This window comes from Mesoplodon mirus (assembly GCF_964341445.2).
Source record: "Mesoplodon mirus genome assembly, chromosome: 4".
In the NCBI taxonomy this organism is placed as follows: domain Eukaryota; kingdom Metazoa; phylum Chordata; class Mammalia; order Artiodactyla; family Ziphiidae; genus Mesoplodon; species Mesoplodon mirus.
Window position 1 is genome coordinate 160,575,725 of NC_138979.1, and position 19,780 is coordinate 160,595,504.

Below are 19,780 nucleotides of genomic sequence, written 5' to 3' on the forward strand. Positions count from 1 at the left end.
AAGCGTTGGTTGAAGTAATGCACAGTGTCCTGCCCACATAAATTCTGCAAGGGAATGAGGATGACGTAAATGAGCAGTTGCCTTAGCTGCATATACCCTCAGACTAACAGCAAACATTTCAGAAGAGTCAGCTGCCTTAGCTATCTGTTTTGTGGTGAAATCTTAAACTTGCTCTTAGAGTGATCAAATCCAGGACCTTGTTTTTCTTGTGGGTTTTTCTGTGGGTATGTCCAGCTCATCAAATCATCAGTAACTAAGCAGGAAAATCTACAGGGTGAATTGCCAGTCCTCTCCACTAGCCTATGATATCAATATTCTGAGTATGAGTAGCCTTTGTATTTCCAAGCTATATGTGCACATCTATCATTTCTTTTGTCCATACAACACCTCTGTGACATATTTAACTAAAAGAGGTTAAATGATTCATCCAAAGATCCTATGGCAAATCGGTCCAGACTAGAGTCTTTTCTCTTACATCCATTCTGCTGCCTTACTCCCTACCCCAGCGCTTTCTTTACCCACCTTGAAAGGAGATGGTTCTCAGCAGCCACACTGTTGGGAGATGCTCTGGATAGCTCTATGGGCCTTGTTCTTGCTGAGCCGAGCACTGGCAAGCTCTGGAGGGAAGCTGAAAGGCTGAAGAGATTCAGCGTACCAGAGAGGGGATAGAGTTGGATAAGCCAGATCCACTTTCTCTCGTACTCTCAGAGGCAACCTGATATAACATGCAGCTACAGAACTGGCATCGTGACCCAGACGGGAGCAGCCAAGAGCAGCCGGGAGGCTGGGAGAACAGAACTGAAGACAGACAGCTGCCAGGAAGGGAGGGGGAGACATTTCCTCCTGAGCCCAAGGCCAGGGAGCCTGCAGGCTGGAGACAAGCTAGTGTTGTCAATGAGCCCCGGACACAGATGACAACTGACTTCTACAAGATGGGAGCCCGAGTCCTGCTCTAGAGCTACCCACCCAGGATAGGGCACTACCATGCCCTTCTTTCTGAGAATGAAACCAAATCAACTGTTACTCTTCCCAGCCCTTTGGAGACCAAGGCTACTGTAGGGTTAAATGGTCAGATTCAAAACTTAAAGAATCATGACATTTTTTTTCCACATTAAAAAAATTTGCTAAATGGGAATTCCCTGGGGGTCCAGTGGTTAGGACTTGGCGCTTTCACAGCACTTATCCGGGTTCAACCCCAGATCGGGGAACTAAGATCCCGCAAGACCTGTGGAGCGGCAAAAAAAAAAAAAGAAAAAACAATTTTCTAAATAATTGCTGAGTGCTGAGTTTTAGGCATTTACTTAGAGAGGAAAGGGCAGTCTCTATTCTCAAGATGTTTACAGTCTAGTAGGAAGGTAAGCTGACACAATAATTACAAATTACACATGAAAAAGAATGTGGTTAAGTGTCATAAAGAGAGGATTAGAATCCGCCTTAATGAAGGCAAACCACAGGGAGGCCATCAGGAGGCCACTGGTCTTGAATGGCACCTGAAATGAAGTCTAGAAGACAAATTCATGGCAAATGCCTGTGATTCTAGGCCACTGAGCAGTTTCCATGGATGCAACCTTCTTTTCTTATCTAGAAGGATAATAATAATCAGGTACTTATTAGAGTCAGGCATTGAGCTGAATGCTTTGCATGCACCACCTCGGGTCATCATTAGAACCACCCCCAGGTGGACACTCTTATCCTCCTGTTTTACAGCTGAGGAAATTGAAGCCTTAAGTGTAAGTTAAATAACTCATCCAAAGTCAATCAGCTGGGGAAAGAGTTGGAGCTGGGATAGAAACCCAGTATGTATTTAAAAAAAAAAATTTAAACAGTATAGAAATCTAAACAACTACTGTGTTCCAAAAGTGAAAACCTCCCTACGAGCCTGGGGAAATGCTCAATGGTCCTGTGGAGCGGTTCAGATCGCAGTTGGCATCTGTCTCTGGTGCCAGGCTCCTAGACTCTAAAGCTCCCCAGGAGGGGCCAAGACCAGCACCTGCAGGCAGGAGAAGGTGAAATGAGGAGAGAAGATCAAGACCACCCATCTCAGGATTCTGGAGAATCGGGTGAAAGTCCCCAGGGACAAACCTATCTGAGATGGTCTCTAAATCAAATATCTTGGCCTTAGTCTCTGTCCTAAGCCCCTCTGGACTCCAGGAAGTGTCCTTGCTCTCACAGGTGTGACTAGTCTGCATCTGCTTGCCCGTGGTGCTTGAGCTTCCCTTCAGTGTCTTGATGAATCATAAGCTGTTAGTTCTGACAGAGACATTAGAGATTATCTAGCCCAATCCCTTCCATTTTTATATTACACATTGACAGTAATTCATGGCAGAGCCACTAGGATGTTTTGTCTTTGTTTCAGTAAAAGGTCAGCTTACCACTAAACACTGATGTAAGCTATTTCCCTTGATTGCAAAACCCAGAAAAGAATCTCATAACTGCTGTGCACATCCGTTGAGAACCTCTGCAAAACCCCATCTTCAATATTTTGCTCCACCTGCAGTACCCCTTTTTTTGTGGTAGAGGCCTGTGGGTGGGTAGGGGAGAGCAGAGTAATGCATTTCTCTAATGCTGAGAACAGAAGCCCTTCTGCTTCCTGGCATCTTCCAACTCCCAGCATCTCTGCCATGTTCAAGGCCAGCAGTCATCCATTTTGTCTGCCAGGCTCCTTATCGGCTTAACCCACAGGCAGGCAGAGCTAAGCTCATCCTTTCACTGTTGGCTGCTTATCTGGGACACACGACGTGTGGAGAACAGCTTGCCAGGCAGAGAGGAGCCACGACTTTTCCTCTCAGAGCCCTGGCAGATGAGGGGAGCAGCGCTGATAGGCTAGGTCTGCCCCAGGGTCTCATGCCTTCCCTCTATTTGGGACAGCAAACATCTGCACTCTCTGGCGTCATGGGGCAAGGAGCCGAGAACAGGCAGGGAATGCCTGCAGCAAGTGGGAGACACCACTGCTCCTCTTCCACCCCAGTCACTAAGGAGCTAGCCATGTGCGCTCACCACTTTGCCACCTTCTCCAAGGACCCTCAAGCCACCTCTGCAGCCCATCTCCTGGGCCCCATCCACCACCTTCCCCTCCATTTCTTTTTAGAAACCAAACCCCTGGTTTGGAGAGCATGGTAGGTTCCCATAGCGATGGGCCTTTTAGCTGTTTCCATGGCAACCAACACCCAGACCATTTAGTTGCTAGTCAACTGACAGCTGTAACTGAATAGGGTTCAGTTTAGAATTTGAGGGATAGGCCAGGGGATTCTCTTCATAGAAGGAAACACAACAACCCAAAAATGACTCAACTCTTCTAAAGACTTTTTTAGGCAACATCTGTGGAGATCCTGTGCCACTTTCTACCGCAGCTCACAGAAGACTGCATCTCCCATTCCCAACACACACACACACACACACACACACCCTCACCCTCCTCTGCTGAGTATCTCAGGCCTTTAAATCCCCCAGCTTCTATTTCCTGATCTGTCTCTTTCCCAAGGGCCCCTGGGAAAAAACTTGCTCAAGGTAACTATCACCTTGGCGACATTTTTCACACATAACCCTTTCCTCTGTGTCAATGCTCTCCCTGTGCACCATGACCCTGTCCTCACAACAACCCAGTCATTTAAGCAATATTTGCTTTTTGGATTGTCTGATGTAAATGGCTGATCCCAGATCACCTTCCCTTAGCCTGGACCCCACCTATGTCAAGCCACTTTCCTATGTCCGTGGGTGTTCTTAGAGAACAGACTGTTTTATCAACCTTCGCAAAATATAATTAAGATCTGTTGCTTTTAAAAAGTCAACTAAAATTTCAAACCAAACATAGGGGATTAGACATTACTCCATGCTCATTGCTTTTCATTAGCCTGAAGATTTGACTAAATGCCAGCCCTCTCATCTAACGCTCTCCCAAACTGGGGATACTGGGTATTGGATTCCCTTTATTCTGTAAACAGGGGTCTGCATCATGTTTTTTTTAACCACTGGAGTCTGGGGTTTCTCTACTCTGGAACTCACGCAAGAGAGGAGCTGTCTAAGCCTCCATGGTTTGCTCAGTGGACTAAAAAAACGTGAGAGCATCACAGGAAAGAGCATGACCTTTTTGAGGGGGCTGCCTGCAAACCCTCTGTACAGAAGACGACCTTTCAAACTAATCCCCCCATGGGAGCCCTACCCAGCTCACTGCTGCAGGCTCCACGTAACCTCACAATGGCTGGCAAACAGTTCTAAGTTGTTGCATGACCCTTCTGCTCTAACAGAAGGGTATACACTTGTGGAACTGCTTTTTTTCTGTCTTCCTTCAACATATGAGGGCAGAAGTACAAAATGCAGGGCAGGCACTTGTTAGCCTCAAAGGAGCTCAATGACATGAGAGTCTTCTGGGATTAGGGAGAAAGCAGATGCATATGAGAACTGAGGTTTTCCAGGCACATGAGAAAGTTCCTGTGCATAGAGGATTGCCTCCTTTTTGAGGTGACGTATCATCACACATCAGACTGAACTTTCTGATTTTCCTCCTATACCTAGATGAGGGACAATGTCTGTCTCTTGGAATGCAGCTAACATTTACTGGTTATGTACTATGTGCCAGGGGTCATTTTAAATGCTTTACAGGCATCGCTTCATTGAATCCTCACAGCTCTACTGTTATTAACTCTAGTTAACAGATAAGGAAACTGACACACAGAAAAGTTAAGGGATTTAAAGATCATACTGGTTATCCTACTGATTGGTGAAGCCAGGATCCAACTACCGGCAGTCTGAAGCCAGGAACCACAGCAGTTAATCACCTTTGGAATCCATTTAAGTTTGAAATACCCAGGGTTCAGCATGCAGAGACAGAGTGGGCTGTCCCTCTAGTCACAGTGTGATAGGATACACAAAACATCTTAGCTAGAGTACAGTGGTTGAATGGCTCCAGGAATTAACTAGGAAAGCTTGGCCATTGATAACATTATTCCCAATCTATTGCTGTCCCCTGGTGGTTTTCCTGGGAAACTCACAAGCCAAAGAAATCCAAGAAATCTAGTGAAATGGGTAGGATGAAAAGAACTGGACCAAATGACTTCTTTGCTGCATAAGCACCCCAGCCTAAAAGAGATGACCTTCCACATTACCCAACTCCTTTGTGAATAGGGCTGCAATCTGTGACAGCTAAAACCTGACTGATAGTACATTGATTCAAAATAGCAAAATATATGCCCCATGATTATACTTGTACTTCAAGAGCAGGACACTCCCAAGATTTAAATCATCTAGCCATTACTTCCTGCAACTTCACGTTTCACCTTTAAGCTTCTAGGCTTTCTTCAAGGCAGGAGGTCCCCAAAGATTGCTGTGCTTATGCCAACTTGTAACTTCCTACTCCCTGCCTCAACCCCAAATTCAGTTCCCCTGACCTTGCAGATGTTGTTATTCAACTAGGTGATGTTTGCTTTCACTGTTTCTTTCAAGCACACTTGATGGTATAAGACTGTGCAAAGTGAAGCAAACAAGGTCATTTTGTGTAAGATAGAGAGGTGAGGCCTGTGTGAAAGGGAGAAGTGGCAGTTTCTGAAAGTCATGTCTTTATAGTACTGCACTCTGGGACCATGGGACCAGGTGTCCACCTACCACGGATCTGGGGGAACATACTCTGTGAAAGAAGCAGGTGTCCACAGCCCAAATGCAGAAGAAAAGATTGACGAGTTTTTATTTATTCAAAGGGACATTTCCAGGTGCATAAAGAAGCCACAAGTTAGTGTTGTTAAAAAAAAAAAAAAAATCAAACATCTGCTAATCAAGTGATGCAGTTAATGAAAACCACCTAAGATAGTAAAGGAGACATGAGCTAACTGCAGAGAACTTCTGTCGTAGAATACCTCCCCTCCACTACCACGCTGGACACCACTGCAGAGCAAGTCATGGCTGGTGAAGCAGCGGAGCTGGAGGTGAGGAAGCTCGCGGAGCTGGGGGTGAGGAAGCTCATTGGCCAGATGCACTGAAATCAAAGAGGCACGTGGAGATGACGAACTTGCAGATGTAATATCCCACCTAGATGGATGTGATTTGGAACCGGTGCTTTGCTGCAAGGGCTGGTAACCCTAGGGCAAGTTATCCAATATCCCCCAAGCAGCCTCATTTGGATCATGTCTGGTTAGACCCTCCTTATTCCAAAAGCAAAAACCAAACCAAACCAAACAAACAAAAAACTCCCCCTGAAGACAATTAAATCAATCCCTACAGTCTCACTTTCTCTTCCTTCCTTCAACCCTTTTACAAAGGATAATGCAGGGGCAACAGTTCTGAGCTCTCAGGAAATAGGGTCTTAGATGCTTTTGGAGGTTGAGAGGCTAGAATGGCAGTCTAGAAATTCCTTTCATCTTATGGCACTGATTTAGTTTAGACTTAATCTCTCCTCCCCTCCCTCCACCCGCGTTCTCTCACCCCCAGACGGACATATTGGCATCAAATAGCTCTAGCTTTCAATCTGTACTGGGATTTGCCAGCAGAAGAGACGTTGGTCATTGTCATCCTTAAGCTCCCACTCCACCACCAGTTTTATCTGGAGAAAGAGAAAAAGAATTGGGAAAAATGAAACTAGAACCTCACCTCAATCCAGAATGGGTTTAACTATGAATCCTAAATGTAAATTGTAACAAGCTGCCTAATTCCTCATCCTTTTCTTCTTAAGTCATGCCATCGTGAAGGCTGCTTGGGATGTGGGCACAGCCCGTGTCCTTAAGCTTAGAAGGGCAAACCAAGTTACACCAAGGATTTGGTGTTCGCAGTGCCACATCCTAGTCTAGTTAGCTTCTCAAATACAATTTCTAAAGCATTTTTTTCCCTCTGAGATCAATGGTACATAAATGAAGCCAGGACTTCCCTGGTGGCGCAGTGGTTAAGAATCCGCCTGCCAATGCAGGGGACACAGGTTTGAGCCCTGGTAGGGGAAGATCCCACGTGCCGCGGAGCAACTAAGCCCGTGAGCCACAACTACTGAACCCCGCGTGCCTAGAGCCCATGCTTCACAACAAGAGAAGCTACTGCAATGAGAAGCCCGCGCACCACAACGAAGAGTAGCCCCTGCTCACTGCAACTAGAGAGAGCCCGCATGCAGCAATGAAGACCCAATGCAGCCAAAATAAATAAATGAATTAATTAAAAAAAAAATAAAGCCATCCATGAAAAATAATTTTACATTTAAACAATTTCACATGCATTTTGACAACCTGATCCAGTTTTTTCCAACTTTAACTATGAAATATGAAGAGTAAAAAGTTAGATTCCTAGGTCTCAGGAAACTTACTTGTTAGCTGGAAAAGGAAATGTCAAAGCACAAAGGATGTTCAAAGGAGTTTCCGGCTGTATGAATACCTTCAGGGACAATGATCTTTGTGGCAATACAGTTTTGATTAATGCCCTTAAACTGTTTTTTTTCTTCTTCAATAATATACCCCCTTAGAGATCTCTGCCTTGACTTGTTACACTCATACTATGAGCTGTCTCTTCTAACTCTTAATAAATCACTGGCACTTTGCCAGTCCTTTCTTAAGCTTACTTGCTTTTAGTTACAACCTCTCTCTCTTTTTTTTTTTTTTTGTGGTACGCGAGCCTCTCACTGTTGTGGCCTCTCCCGTTGCGGAGCACAGGCTCCGGACGCGCAGGCTCAGCGGCCATGGCTCATGGGCCCAGCCGCTCCGCGGCATGTGGGATCTTCACGGACCAGGGCACGAACCCGTGTCCCCTGCATCGGCAGGCGGACTCTCAACCACTGTGCCACCAGGGAAGCCCTAACCTCTCTTTTGTACTCAAAATGTTTCTTCAGAATGCAACATTTGAGTGACAGTGATACCCAGCTTCTTGAAACTTGTTTGATAAATTTTTCAAGACTAGTACACATTAACTACTGTTTCACTTAGTGCACACATTAACATAGTTTAAGCTGGTTTTCAAAGGAAATGTCACTTAAGCTGCGTGGCATGGCAAAACCAACAAAAAGAACAACCAACAAACAAAAAACAAATGAAATGTCATTTAACAATAGCTACCATATATTAAGTGCCTACTCGGTATCAGGCCCTAACTAGACACTCTAAGTTACTGAGGCTCAGATTACATATGCCCATGATTACATGGCTGCTCTGCAAAATAATCTACAAATCTCTTCCCGACCTTTAGGGTCTCTGTTACCTCTGAAGCACAGACTCCCTATATTTGAGTCTTTTTAGAATGTCCTTTAATTACTTGCTGTTTCTAGGAAATAAATGGCCAGATTGCTCCTGGTTCTACTTGATGTCCTTTTAAGAAATACAGCTCTAGGGACTTCCCTGGTGGCGAAGTGGTTGAGAGTCCGCCTGCCAATGCAGGGGATGCAGGTTCGAGCCCTGGTCTGGGAAGATCCCACATGCCGCGGAGCGGCTGGGCCCGGGCGCCACAACTACTGAGGCCACGTGCCACAGCTGCTGAGGCCTGCGCGCCTAGAGCCCATGCTCCGCAATGGGAGAGGCCACTGCAGTGAGAAGCTGTTCACCTTAACGAAGAGCAGCCCCCGCTTGCCACAACTGGAGAGGGCCCGCACACAGCAACAAAAAAACCCCAACGCAGCCAAAAAAAATAAATAAATAAATAAATAAAAATACAGCCCCTTTTCTTCATGGAAAAAAAGTAATCCCTTTACTTCCTCCATTCTTATCAAGATTCATATTGTTAACACAGGCTCATTCCAGCAGGCTCTATCTCATAAGTGTTTGGTAGAAAAAGAAGTAGGTACAGCAGGGCGAGTCAGAGGTGAAGGTTGGGGGTGGGGGTGGTGGCGGAGGAGAGAAAGCAGAGGAAAAAGCCACCGCTCTGCTACGGACCTAATAAATTACTGCTGTCTTGTTAAGAGATTAATGGAGGCACCAGGATTTTCTGATGACAATGCTCTGACTACTTGAAATCTTGAACTATGTGGTACCTAGCTAAAACCTTGTAACATTGCACAGGTTTTGGAATCACGAGAACTGGGTCTCAATCTAGGCTGTAATTCTTGGCAGAATGGACTCTGTTCACATTGCATAGCATTGGAGGCTAACATCTCTTCATCTGTAAAATGGGGATAGTATCACCTCTACACAGGTGGTCACAAGAATCCAGTGAAATACTGTATATAAAAAAGGCATCGTTAGGCCCAGGCTGACCACTAAGCAAGAGACAAAGAACAAAGGGACACAGTGAAAACTCTCCGCCCCAGCTCAAGATTCCTGCACTCCTTTCTCCCAGGTGTCCAACTCTTCCTCATAGAGATGAAGGATTCCTATTCTAATCTTTTCTTCCTGCCCCCTCTCCTCAGACTTCCAATCTAGTCACAGGACCTTCGGTGTCCTCAACTACAATGTCACTTACAGAGGGGTATTCACTCTTCACGGGTAGTTTATTCAGGTAGTTATAGGTCTTGTCTTTTTCAATGGGGCAGCTGATTCCACTCTTACAACCATCAGGCTCAGGAATAGGAAAGGGAATTGCGACGCCCATCACAATGCCATGCACCACGGCTTTGCTACTTTGAGACTGAGTGCCTAAGAGAAAAAAAAAAAGAGAATAAGATGGTGAAGGAAACAGCCCATTTCCAAACTCTAAATAAAAAATTCAGACATATTCTCAAGCAACGGCACTGCTGGGATAGCAAACCAAATTCTGTATCTCTTAACTCCTAGGGTCTATTTCTCTTTGGAGTTATACTTAGTACCTCCATGAATGCTATACAGCAAGCATTCACTCTGAAACTTGAAAAATTACTGAATTATACAAAAAAAAAAAAAAAGCAGTCAGTGGGGGCTGTTTTCTTTGCTGTTGACCCCACCTTGCTCTTCACTGCCTTCACAGTTTCTCAGGAGAATCAGAGCCACCTGGATGGATAAACAACTTTATCGAACAAGCTAACTGATATTTGGTGGTAAACTTTCTGTTTACTATTTACATCAGATTCTGTCAAAGTGTATTGTGTATCTTAAAGGGTTTATGGAGACAGGTCTCTGAATTCTCAAATACCCTGTCCAAAGGATTCCGATAGAAATTAAGAATAAAATGGAAGACAATATGGAAAGAGGGAACAGGAGTCTCCATAGAAATGCCACGGGCTGTAACAGCAGTGAAAGCGGTAATGCTTTAGAAACTGGGTAAAAGAAAGAGGAACATTTCTTGCTAACCTCAACCCTCCATATTGCAAGTTGCGCAGAGGAATAAATATACGAAAACTAGGGTAACTGGAGCTATGCACTATTAGATTCTTCTGGAGATCCAGAGCATCAGCTCTGCTTCTTTCTTTCTGTCTGGGTTGGGAATTACTTTTGTTTAGAAGGTACTTTTTTGGTTTGGAACAATAGAGGGGACAGGGTATTGTCCAGGAGAGAGAACAACTCTAGGACTTAAGAGCTGTCTTTAGGCTTACAAACAAGAGATGATAGAAATCTCAAAGTTCCTAATTAGTCTGTCTAGTCTAGTTCCATAGAATAGAAAATGAGGGAAAGATTCAAGGTAGATGCTCTTCCTAGAAACAGAGATTCTCACATTGTCTAGATTCCTGGGAATCTGAAGGAAATGAATGTGGTACCAGAAAGAAACAAGTTCCAATAACATGTCTTCAAGTTGAAGAAGGCGGCTTCTTGATTGTTTCTTGGGTCACCAGTGAGTTCCCCAAACCTTACAGAGGCTAAATATTAATTGTTCCTATATTTTCAGGCAGAATATAGACTTAACAGCCAGAAGATATATTGCTTGAAATAACACTTTGGAGGTGTTCCAGAGCCTACAGTGTTGGGGTCTGTACTAACACTCTGCAGTCAGTAGCTAAAGAGTTGACACTCCCATGAAATCCACTGTACAATGTGGACCAAAATAGGGCACGGAGAAGCCAAGCTGTCTTCTTTGACCTGTGAAAACATGGAAATCCCCGTTTGCTTGAAGGGAGTCTGGCAACTATGAATTCTGAGAAACAGGCATATGGGAACCCAGTATGAGAAGGGAGCATAGTGTAGGAGCATAGTGAATCCAAGCTTTGCCCATTGACAGGGAGGTCACAGAATTCCCGACTGCAATTCCCCTCCCTCATATTCCCACACTTATTCCAGTACTTGAGATTGATGTTACGCTTTAAGATGAATTTGAAGGTAAGAGCCATTTTTTACTCACTACTGGTGAATGTGACATTGACACTGTAAGACTGTCCTTTGTGCAGTTGGCAGGGTTGGGTGGGGCATGGGTTCACATTCACTTCCTTTATAACTCCGACCCCAGAACCTGCAAAAGAAGAAAAATGTATTGAAATGGGTGGGAAAACAAACCACCTAGGCTCTTACCTAACGGGAAGGTGCTCGGCCTTCTCAATGGGGATGAGTTTTTTCTCTGACCATCCGTGGTCCCCAGGAAACTGTTCACATTTGACAGGTGAAAGGGAATTAAAGAAATTATTGAGTATACCTAGTCAGCTCCCCTGCTCTATATCCTGGGAGGGCTATTCCAGGGAAAATCATCCCCACCCTTCCTTCCATCCTGACACAGGATTTTGAAGCAGCACACACCGCATGAGCGATGGCTCAGGTTGCATGGCTACTGTTTCCATTTGGAATCTTGAGACTGGCTGCTCCCTAACTGCCCTTGCCTACCATCTTTCAATCCTGTCCTGGTAGCTCTCCAAATCAGTGGTCTCTGAGCTTTGTATACTCCTACGGATGAGAACAATTTTAAGCGTGCATCTGTAGTACACTCTACTCTGGAACCTGTGTTCTTCAAAATAAGTGCTTTGGAGGCAGGGTGTGTGTCCTTTTTTTTTTTTTTTTTTTTTTCAGTCTAAACAAGGACAAAAATACCTTGACCAAAAAAGGTTAAGTACAAATCTTTAAGAATCTCCTTACTTCATCCAGGCCCATGAAACCGGACAGCTGAATGGGAGAGAATACAAGTAAACAATAGGGTAAGCTTAAGCTCCGCCATTCATATACCACTGCTGACAGCTAGACTCTGAGATCTGACACCTGGCTTTGAAATCTCACTGGCTCCATTACTTACTATGGAACCTTAAGGCAAGATACTTAGCCTCTCTGGGGGCTAATAATAGTACCTACCTCATAGGGTAGGTGAGCTAATACACATATAGCTCTGAAATAAGTGCTTGGAACATAGTAATGCTATATAGGTATTCACTATTACTATCATATTGGGATTTAGTCCATGAATTCAATCTAGAGTAGCTGCTCCTGGGTGGGTTAGCAAGTTTCCCTTTCATAGAAAGGGTGAGCCTCTCACCTCAAATTTATTTTGTGGGTAGAAATTATGGATCTAGACAATAGAATGGACTCTGTCTCAAAAGTAGAATGCATGAAGACAGAAAGGAAATGGCAGGTTGAGAGCACATTATCTGCCTGCTCTTGAGTGGAAGAGTTGCATCGTATTGACTAACACTGCTTCAGCTAGGTCTGAATCATACTTAGCAGTTCCCTATCACCAACTTGCTTCTCCATCAGGGCAAAGTTCTCAAACAATAAATACAAGATTCTCTTCTTTAAGCACCCTCTTCTACTCTGTCCTATTGTTTATGGCCAGGAAAGAAAATATCCGGAATTTTAGTCAACAACTTATTGAAAATCAGTGCTTATGCTGAAGCTTTCAACTCCTAGTTTCTTTTAAGGCTGGGTCACAAGATCTAGTAGGAACTGAGTAGAGGGCAGTCCTTGTAGCTCCTTCATCCAGTTTTATTTTTGCTGACAAGACGTTCCTGGATTTCCAGTGTCCATAGGGCAAACTTCTGTCCTAACCTGCAAAAATTGCAAAACTAGTTCGCCTGACCCCATTTCTCACTTGAGGAAATACCACTTCAGGGAAAGGGGGCATAGAGTGGGACTCAAAAAACCTTTTGATGTGGGCACTGAAGTTTTTACACTGTATTTCCCAATTCAAAAGTAAATTGAAAGTCTGTAACTGAAACTCTCCTTCCTTTAAGAGGTTTTTGCCATAAGTCTAACACCTGCTTTTTTCACATGAGCAGAACAATGTCAGGATTTAGTTTCCTTAGTTGTTTTTCTTTTCTTTCTTTTTTTTTTTTTTTTTTTTTTTTGCGGTACAGGGGCCTTTCACTGTTGTGGCCTCTTCTGTTGCAGAGCACAGGCTCCGGACGCGCAGGCTCAACGGCCATGGCTCACGGGCCCAGCTGCTCCGCGGCATGTGGGATCTTCCCGGACCGGGGCATGAACCCGTGCCCCCTGCATTGGCAGGCGGACTCTCAACCAATGTGCCATCAGGGAAGCCCTGTTTTTCTTTTTTTAATTTTTAATTTTTTTGCCCGCGCCGTATGGCTTGCAGGATCTTAGTTTCCTGACCAGGGATGAAACCCCTGGCCCCTGCAGTGTAAGCGTGGAGCCCTAACCACTGGACCGATAGGCGAGTCCCCCCCCCACCCTCGACCTTTTTTTTTAATGTTAATGTTACTGTTGAAACCCAAAGTGCCTCACAAACACCCACTAGTTTCCTACTGCTTACTAGGAACCTGGTTCCTTACTGCTGTAAGAACTTGGGCAAGTACCTTAATGTGCCCGTTTCCTCATCTGTAAAATAGATTGTGAGAGTTGAGTGACAATAAAGTTAACAGTTTCTTCATCCAAATGCTGGCCACTAAGTTTAATGGAGGGAAAGGCAGTAACTTGAGGTGATAATAGGATCTTTCAAATGCCAGTCTCCTAGTTCAGTGGAACAGCATTTGTTAAGTATAAATAGGCCAGCAATTTTTATTCCTTAATCACTCCTGTCTCCTAGCCCCCAACTTTGCTTTTGCCTCAAAATGAATTTTGGAGATATAGTGGAAAGAGTATTTCTTCCCTCATTTACTTTTCCAACAAATATTTATTAAGCAATTACTATTACCTGGGCACTGGATATGAAGGAGCAATTTTATTCTGGTTGCCATTCTGCTGTGTGACTGGGTAAGTAACCTAACATCTCTGGAATTCAGTGATTGACTATAGTATCTCCAAGTTTCCTTCCAGCTCATAAATTTTATAAAATCAGTTTCATGCCTCTTTCATTTATTATCACACCTCTCCACTTCAGAAAAGTTCTGCTCAAACAATTTGATAGACTTGACTGAAGGAACTCACAATTTCTACCCCCTGCTGTGTTTCTCAACAAAGATTCCAACTACAGCTGCATGAGAGGGTTATGCATCACAAGTTGTGACCAGAAACATGAGTTTTATAAATAGGAGGGGAAAACTGGTAAGAATCACAAAATTCCATAGCCCACAGGACGCCCTACCAGAATAACTCATGAAAAGGAGAACTGACTTTCGACTTGTCAGCAAAAGGGAAATTTAAAAAAGCAAAAGGAGCGGAGAGGCAGAGGACATCCAAGACACAAGGCATAAATAAAAAGCAGTTTTGCGCTGCACCCCTTACGCCCAACGCTGCACACGGCCCTTCAGTTGTTTGCCCTACAATCTTTAGGAAACTTCAGCAAAAGGCCCACCTCCAGGAATGTGCTGGGATCCTAAACACGCGTTCCAAGGAAGGAGAAAAGTTGTGAGTGGTCGGGTTTCATCCAGGCCAGCACCCTGTCCCCTACCCCAACACACTCCAGCCCACTCCACGAGGGGTCCGAGGCTGAGCCTGGCAGCCCGGGGGACCCACCCAACCCAGCTCAGAGATCTTAGCACCAGGTTCTGTCGAGGTCTCCCGCAGAGGGTGCGGGAACCTCAGGCTGGCCCCGGGGCTCACCGCAGTCGTTGAAATGCACCGGCTCGGCTAGGGCGGAGGCGCTGAGGGCCAGGAACAGGAACGCGGCGCCCAAGAAACGCATCGCAGCTAAGACCGCAAGCTCAAGGAAAGAAAAACCAGATTCCGCGGTCACAAGATAAACCTTCAGGGGCGGGCCGGGGGAGGAGCCCAGTCAGGCGACCGGTCACCAGCAACCGGGTCCGAGGCCTGCCCGCGCCCCGCCCCCGGCTCCAGGGAGCCAGACACAGGGTCCCAGACATTCGCAAACCCCGCCCATCCGGTCCACTTTGCTGCCGGGCCAGCAGGCTCCCACCTCCCTCCGGCCCGACTCCTCTCTCCAATGCTCCGTCCGGGCTTTGTGGGTGCGTCCCACAAGTGCTTCCGCAATGGGAGCATTTCCAGCCAATCAAGTTCCCCCTCCTCCTGCACCACCCAATAGGTGTGCTCAGAGGCGGGGTTTCTGTGGATCCCGCTTCCCGAGGCCTAGACGCAGAAGGGGATTGGGACAATGCGAAGGGCGGTGCTTGTGGAAGAAGATGGCGACCGCCAGAGGGTTGTGTCTAACAGCTGTGGCCCTGAGAGCAGTCACTCCCTGGCCAGGGGCCAGGTACCAATCCTATAAAAGCACCTGGGAAGGGTGTTTGGTTGCGCCTCCAGGACTAAAGGGAAACTAAGGCTCGCGGGGGAGGTGAAGGTTTGGCTTGAGGCTGTCCAGGTGGAGGGCGCCAGGTGCCTCTCTGCTCTCAGGCTCACCCTCCCCCCTTGCGCAGCAGGCTCCTCGCGGCCTCCCACGGACCTCGGGCGCTTCGGGTACTGTCGTCCTCCAGCCCCGAAGCTGGCGAAGGGCAGATCCACCTCACCGACAGCTGCGTCCAGGTAAGAGGCCGGACGCGGGGCAGCGGTGGCGGGCGAGGGCCGGGAGTGGGGGCATCTCCCCTTGGCCCACCTTTCTCTCTCCCCTTGCCTGGCATTCTTGACCCCCCTTCCTGCATTTCAGAGGCTTCTGGAAATCACCGAAGGGTCAGAATTCCTCAGGCTGGAGGTGGAGGGAGGTGGATGCTCCGGATTCCAGTACAAATTTTCACTGGATACAGTTATCAACCCCGACGACAGGCAAGGAGAAAGGGGTGGGTTCCCAGAGAATGTGCAGGAGGGATAAAAGTGTCTCCAGTTTAAGGTGCACTTTTATTCCACATTTAAAACGTTTGCTAAGGATAATTTAACATCACCCTTCTCACACAGTGGGGATACAGTGAAGATTTGTTGTCTTGATTCAAAATAACTAAGTCATAGGAGGAAAACTGGCCCGTCTAGGTGCATAGGGTAGTTGGTAGAGGGCCAGGCTGGACTAGCAAGATTCCAGGCTTAAACCTCTAAACATTTCCTAGTATTCATTCCGTTGAATCTTTTTGCCTCAAAAAAGATCAGCACCTGTTAGAGGTAATAAGGGAAGCTTCCTCTGTATTTCAGAAAACAGAGGATGTGCATCTCTGGGCTCAGAGGGTGTTCTGTTTTTGGTGTGTATGATATACATTAATGCCTTCCTCCCATCTTTTCAGGGTATTTGAACAGGGTGGGGCAAGAGTGGTGGTTGACTCTGATAGCTTGGCCTTCGTGAAAGGAGCCCATGTGGACTTCAGCCAAGAACTGATCCGAAGCTCATTTCAAGTGTTGAACAATCCTCAAGCACAGCAAGGCTGCTCCTGTGGGTCTTCCTTCTCTGTCAAACTTTGATGTGATGACAGGTGACCCAGAGATTACTATCATCTGTACGGATTTGAGGAACCTGGGATTAGAAGAATTCTAGAGGTTTCCTTCCAATCATGTCCCTCTCACAGTTCGATTTCCCTCAATCCAGGAATGCTGTGTTTCACCACTATTTATTTTCAGAATGTGAAGCTTTTACTCTTGAGTTAATTTCTCCCACACAGTTGTAAGGCCAAGCCTGTAGATGCTATTACGTAAGATTTAGTAACTTGTTGAAACCAGTATCATCTGTAGAGCCTCCAAGGTTCCAGAATTTGGAATTCTCTGGCCTTCAGAGCTACTTGTACATACTTGTATAGCTATGTGTAAAAGCTTCATTTTAAAGAAAGTCCTTAATTACTTGTGTTGTGGATCGGGGTCACAGATTGGGTAGGTTGAACGCTGGTTACTAGGCCAGAGAGGATGAAAAAGGCAAATGAAATGTTATCTTTTTCATCTCATCCTTCCTGAATGTGCTAGTTGACTTACCCTTATTTTCTATGCAGCCCATTCTCTGCTTCCCATTTGTTACAGCAGATACATTTTCCTCTCATACTCATGAATCTGCTAGATTTACAAAACCAATTGCCCATCACCCAGAAAACTTGGACCTAAACCTCGCCGATACTTGAATTGTTTGAAAAATAGCCTCCATACTCCATATTCACACAGACATTTTAAGCTTCTTTGATCCTTTAGTGACTGAATCTTTTTAGAATATGTTGCTTCACTTACCTTATGGTGTAAAATGTTTCTGGTCTCATTGTGTAGCAGGAAGTGGTCCCTTTGTTGGCACAGATAATAGATACTTGGGGATTTTTTTTTTTTTTTTTTTTTAGTTTGGACTACCAGATAAAATGCAGGATGCCCATTTAAATATGAATTTCAGAAAAATAGCAAATAATTTTTAGTATAAGTGTGTCTCAGTGAATACTAGAAATTATTTGTTGTTTATCTGAGATTCAAATTTAACCGGGTATCCTGTATATTTACTTGTTAAACTTGGTAACCTTACTTTAGAGTCACTGAAAGAAGAGCTTTTGAGCCACAAATTCCAATGAATTTTAAAGTACTTGTTTGGTATAGCACTTAAATAGGCCAAAGAGCTAGAAATAATCGTGGTATGTGTGTGACGGAGCTGGGGCAGCCGGAATTGCGTGGACAGACAACTAAAAAAAGATAAAAACACCACCACCATGACAAATGATTAATGAATGCTAATTCTGGGGAAACCACAACCAAGTTGATTCTGTAAGGATTATTGGTTAAACCCATCTTTTCCTCGAGAGCCTAAAAGTTCATGTTGGCAAATCTTGCATTTCTGGACTGGATTGAAATTTTTCTAGACTGAATTGGAATTAAGGTCATTCAATAAATAATTTACCATTAGAAAAATAGAAATACAGAATTTAGAGCCAAAATATCTGAGACAGAAACTTCATACTTACATTTTCAATATGGGAAAACCTAGGACTTAGAGAAAACAAACCTATCGTGTGCAGTGTGTACAAAGATGAAAGAAAGGGACACTCAGAAACCTGAGCAGTTTTTCTTTTTTTTTTTTTTTTTTTTTTTTGCGGTATGCGGGCCTCTCACTGTTGTGGCCTCTCCCGTTGTGGAGCACAGGCTCTGGACGCGCAGGCTCAGCAGCCATGGCTCACGGGCCCAGCCGCTCCGCAGTATGTGGGATCTTCCCGGACCGGGGCACAAACCCGTGTCCCCTGCATCGGCAGGCAGACTCTCAACCACTGCGCCACCAGGGAAGCCCTGAGCAGTTTTTTTTTAAAGCAGATATCCATGGAAGGAGGCAGAAAGCAGCATACTCTGGAAGTGTCTGTGTGTAACTTTACTAAGCTATTGAAAGTTGCTGCCAGTACCTGGGCCTAATAAGATTTTCAGCTCAGACTAAGTCCTTTCATCCTCGTTAGAAAGAGATTTTGTTACATTTTAGGTGTTAAACCTCTTCTTCCATGATATTTTTGTGGGTTATTTATTTATATGGTGATCTTAGCACAAGCATAATAGCTTTAGTTGTTCAAAAAACAATTAAATTCCAGTGGTCAGTTAGGCAGGAACAGGGTCTCTTTGATTGACCATGTGTAAATACCTCATATTAATGGAAGAATTGGAATTTTGTGTTTACAGAGGGTGGGTTTGGGAGGAATCACCTTATTGCACTGGAAAAGCTTCATAGGGAAACCTGAGGTGGTGACAAGAGGTCCCCATTGGAGGAGGGCAATGTAGAAATTTTAAGAACACAGGGCAGGGGGAGTGGATAGCATCAAGGGGACAGGGCAGTTGGCTTGGAATAATAGTAAGTGGTGGTAAAATAGGTTTAGGAACTTCTGTAGGCTTTTCTGACCAGATGCCCTCTTCCTAGCAGGCCGTAAAAGCCAGCAGACATTTTCACGAATTTTGCTCACTGTGCAGTTCATTTAGGAAAATGTTATACTCTTCCAGTATCAGCTGGAAGATTTTGCCTCCCTATTACTTTGAGGGGAGGTTATCAAGATGCTATTTATTGCAGAATTGGTTTTATTTAACTTCATAAGCTAGTGACTGCCTGGGGCAACATGCTCCACCATTGCCGTAGCCAAACATAATTGTGTAAGAACTGAAGGCACAGGAGCCCTCCCTCTGCTTTATGTGTGAACCTTTATGTTGTTGGCTCAAAAGAGGGGGCTTCTTGGTCAACATCCAGATCTTTCCTTGTTGCGGAATCATACTCTTCAGTTACATGATTGATAGTGACCAGTGGTATATAAACTATAGGTGTCCCACCCACCCTTAGTTTCTTTGGGAATGTTGACCAGTTACAAGGGATTCAGAAGTAAGAGATTAGGAAGGACTACTAAGGTAGGTGTCCAAGAAGATACTCTTCTTTCTCTAACTTTTCTTCTGGGAATTGCGCCCTATTCTTTTGGTCTTTTGTCATAAAGCGTGAGCGGAGGGTCGATATTTGGCCAGAGCATCCTATACAGAGAAGTGGGCAGCACTGACTGTCATGGGGTAGCCCTCCCGTGAACTCTGGCCCTGAACTGGCACCCTGCAGTGGGCAGAGCCTCACACTGTCCCTTGCAACATTATCATGGCCTTGCATGTTTGTCTCAAAAGCAGGAAATTCCTCTGCTTTTCTAGATATCTTGCATTGAGGTTTATGATTGCTCTTTTAAAGTCCTTGTTTGCCATTTCTCCACAGAAATGCCGCAGGGCTGTTTAAAGGAAGTTTGCTTTAAGAAGTTTTGAAATAATTATCATCTGGCTTTAATTGTAAAATATAGTCAGATAAGTATATAAAGAGAGGGAGCATTTAAGCAGTCTATGTC

General features: G+C 45.0%; 2 protein-coding genes across 4 annotated transcripts; one reads left to right on the top strand and one right to left on the bottom strand.

The window, feature by feature from the left end:
- Positions 1-5,651: 5,651 nt before the first annotated feature.
- Positions 5,652-14,865, bottom strand: NPC2 (NPC intracellular cholesterol transporter 2). Of its 2 annotated transcripts, XM_082619709.1 has the most exons (5): positions 14,709-14,865; positions 11,137-11,244; positions 9,352-9,524; positions 6,412-6,529; positions 5,652-5,965 (listed from the first exon to the last, which is right to left on the bottom strand). In XM_082619709.1, the coding sequence occupies exons 1-4, from the start codon at positions 14,788-14,790 to the stop codon at positions 6,443-6,445; spliced, it is 450 nt and encodes a 149-aa protein (XP_082475835.1). In that variant the 5' UTR covers positions 14,791-14,865; the 3' UTR covers positions 5,652-5,965; positions 6,412-6,442. The 2 variants fall into 2 exon arrangements, with proteins under 2 accessions (XP_082475835.1, XP_082475834.1); XM_082619708.1 differs by having other exon boundaries at positions 5,652-6,529.
- Positions 14,866-15,216: 351 nt separating this feature from the next.
- ISCA2 (iron-sulfur cluster assembly 2) lies at positions 15,217-19,668 on the top strand. 2 transcript variants are annotated; one of them, XM_082616992.1, is made up of 5 exons: positions 15,217-15,315; positions 15,479-15,584; positions 15,706-15,821; positions 16,268-17,999; positions 18,230-19,668. In XM_082616992.1, the coding sequence occupies exons 1-4, from the start codon at positions 15,245-15,247 to the stop codon at positions 16,440-16,442; spliced, it is 468 nt and encodes a 155-aa protein (XP_082473118.1). In that variant the 5' UTR covers positions 15,217-15,244; the 3' UTR covers positions 16,443-17,999; positions 18,230-19,668. The 2 variants fall into 2 exon arrangements, with proteins under 2 accessions (XP_082473118.1, XP_082473119.1); XM_082616993.1 differs by having other exon boundaries at positions 15,482-15,584.
- Positions 19,669-19,780: the final 112 nt, after the last annotated feature.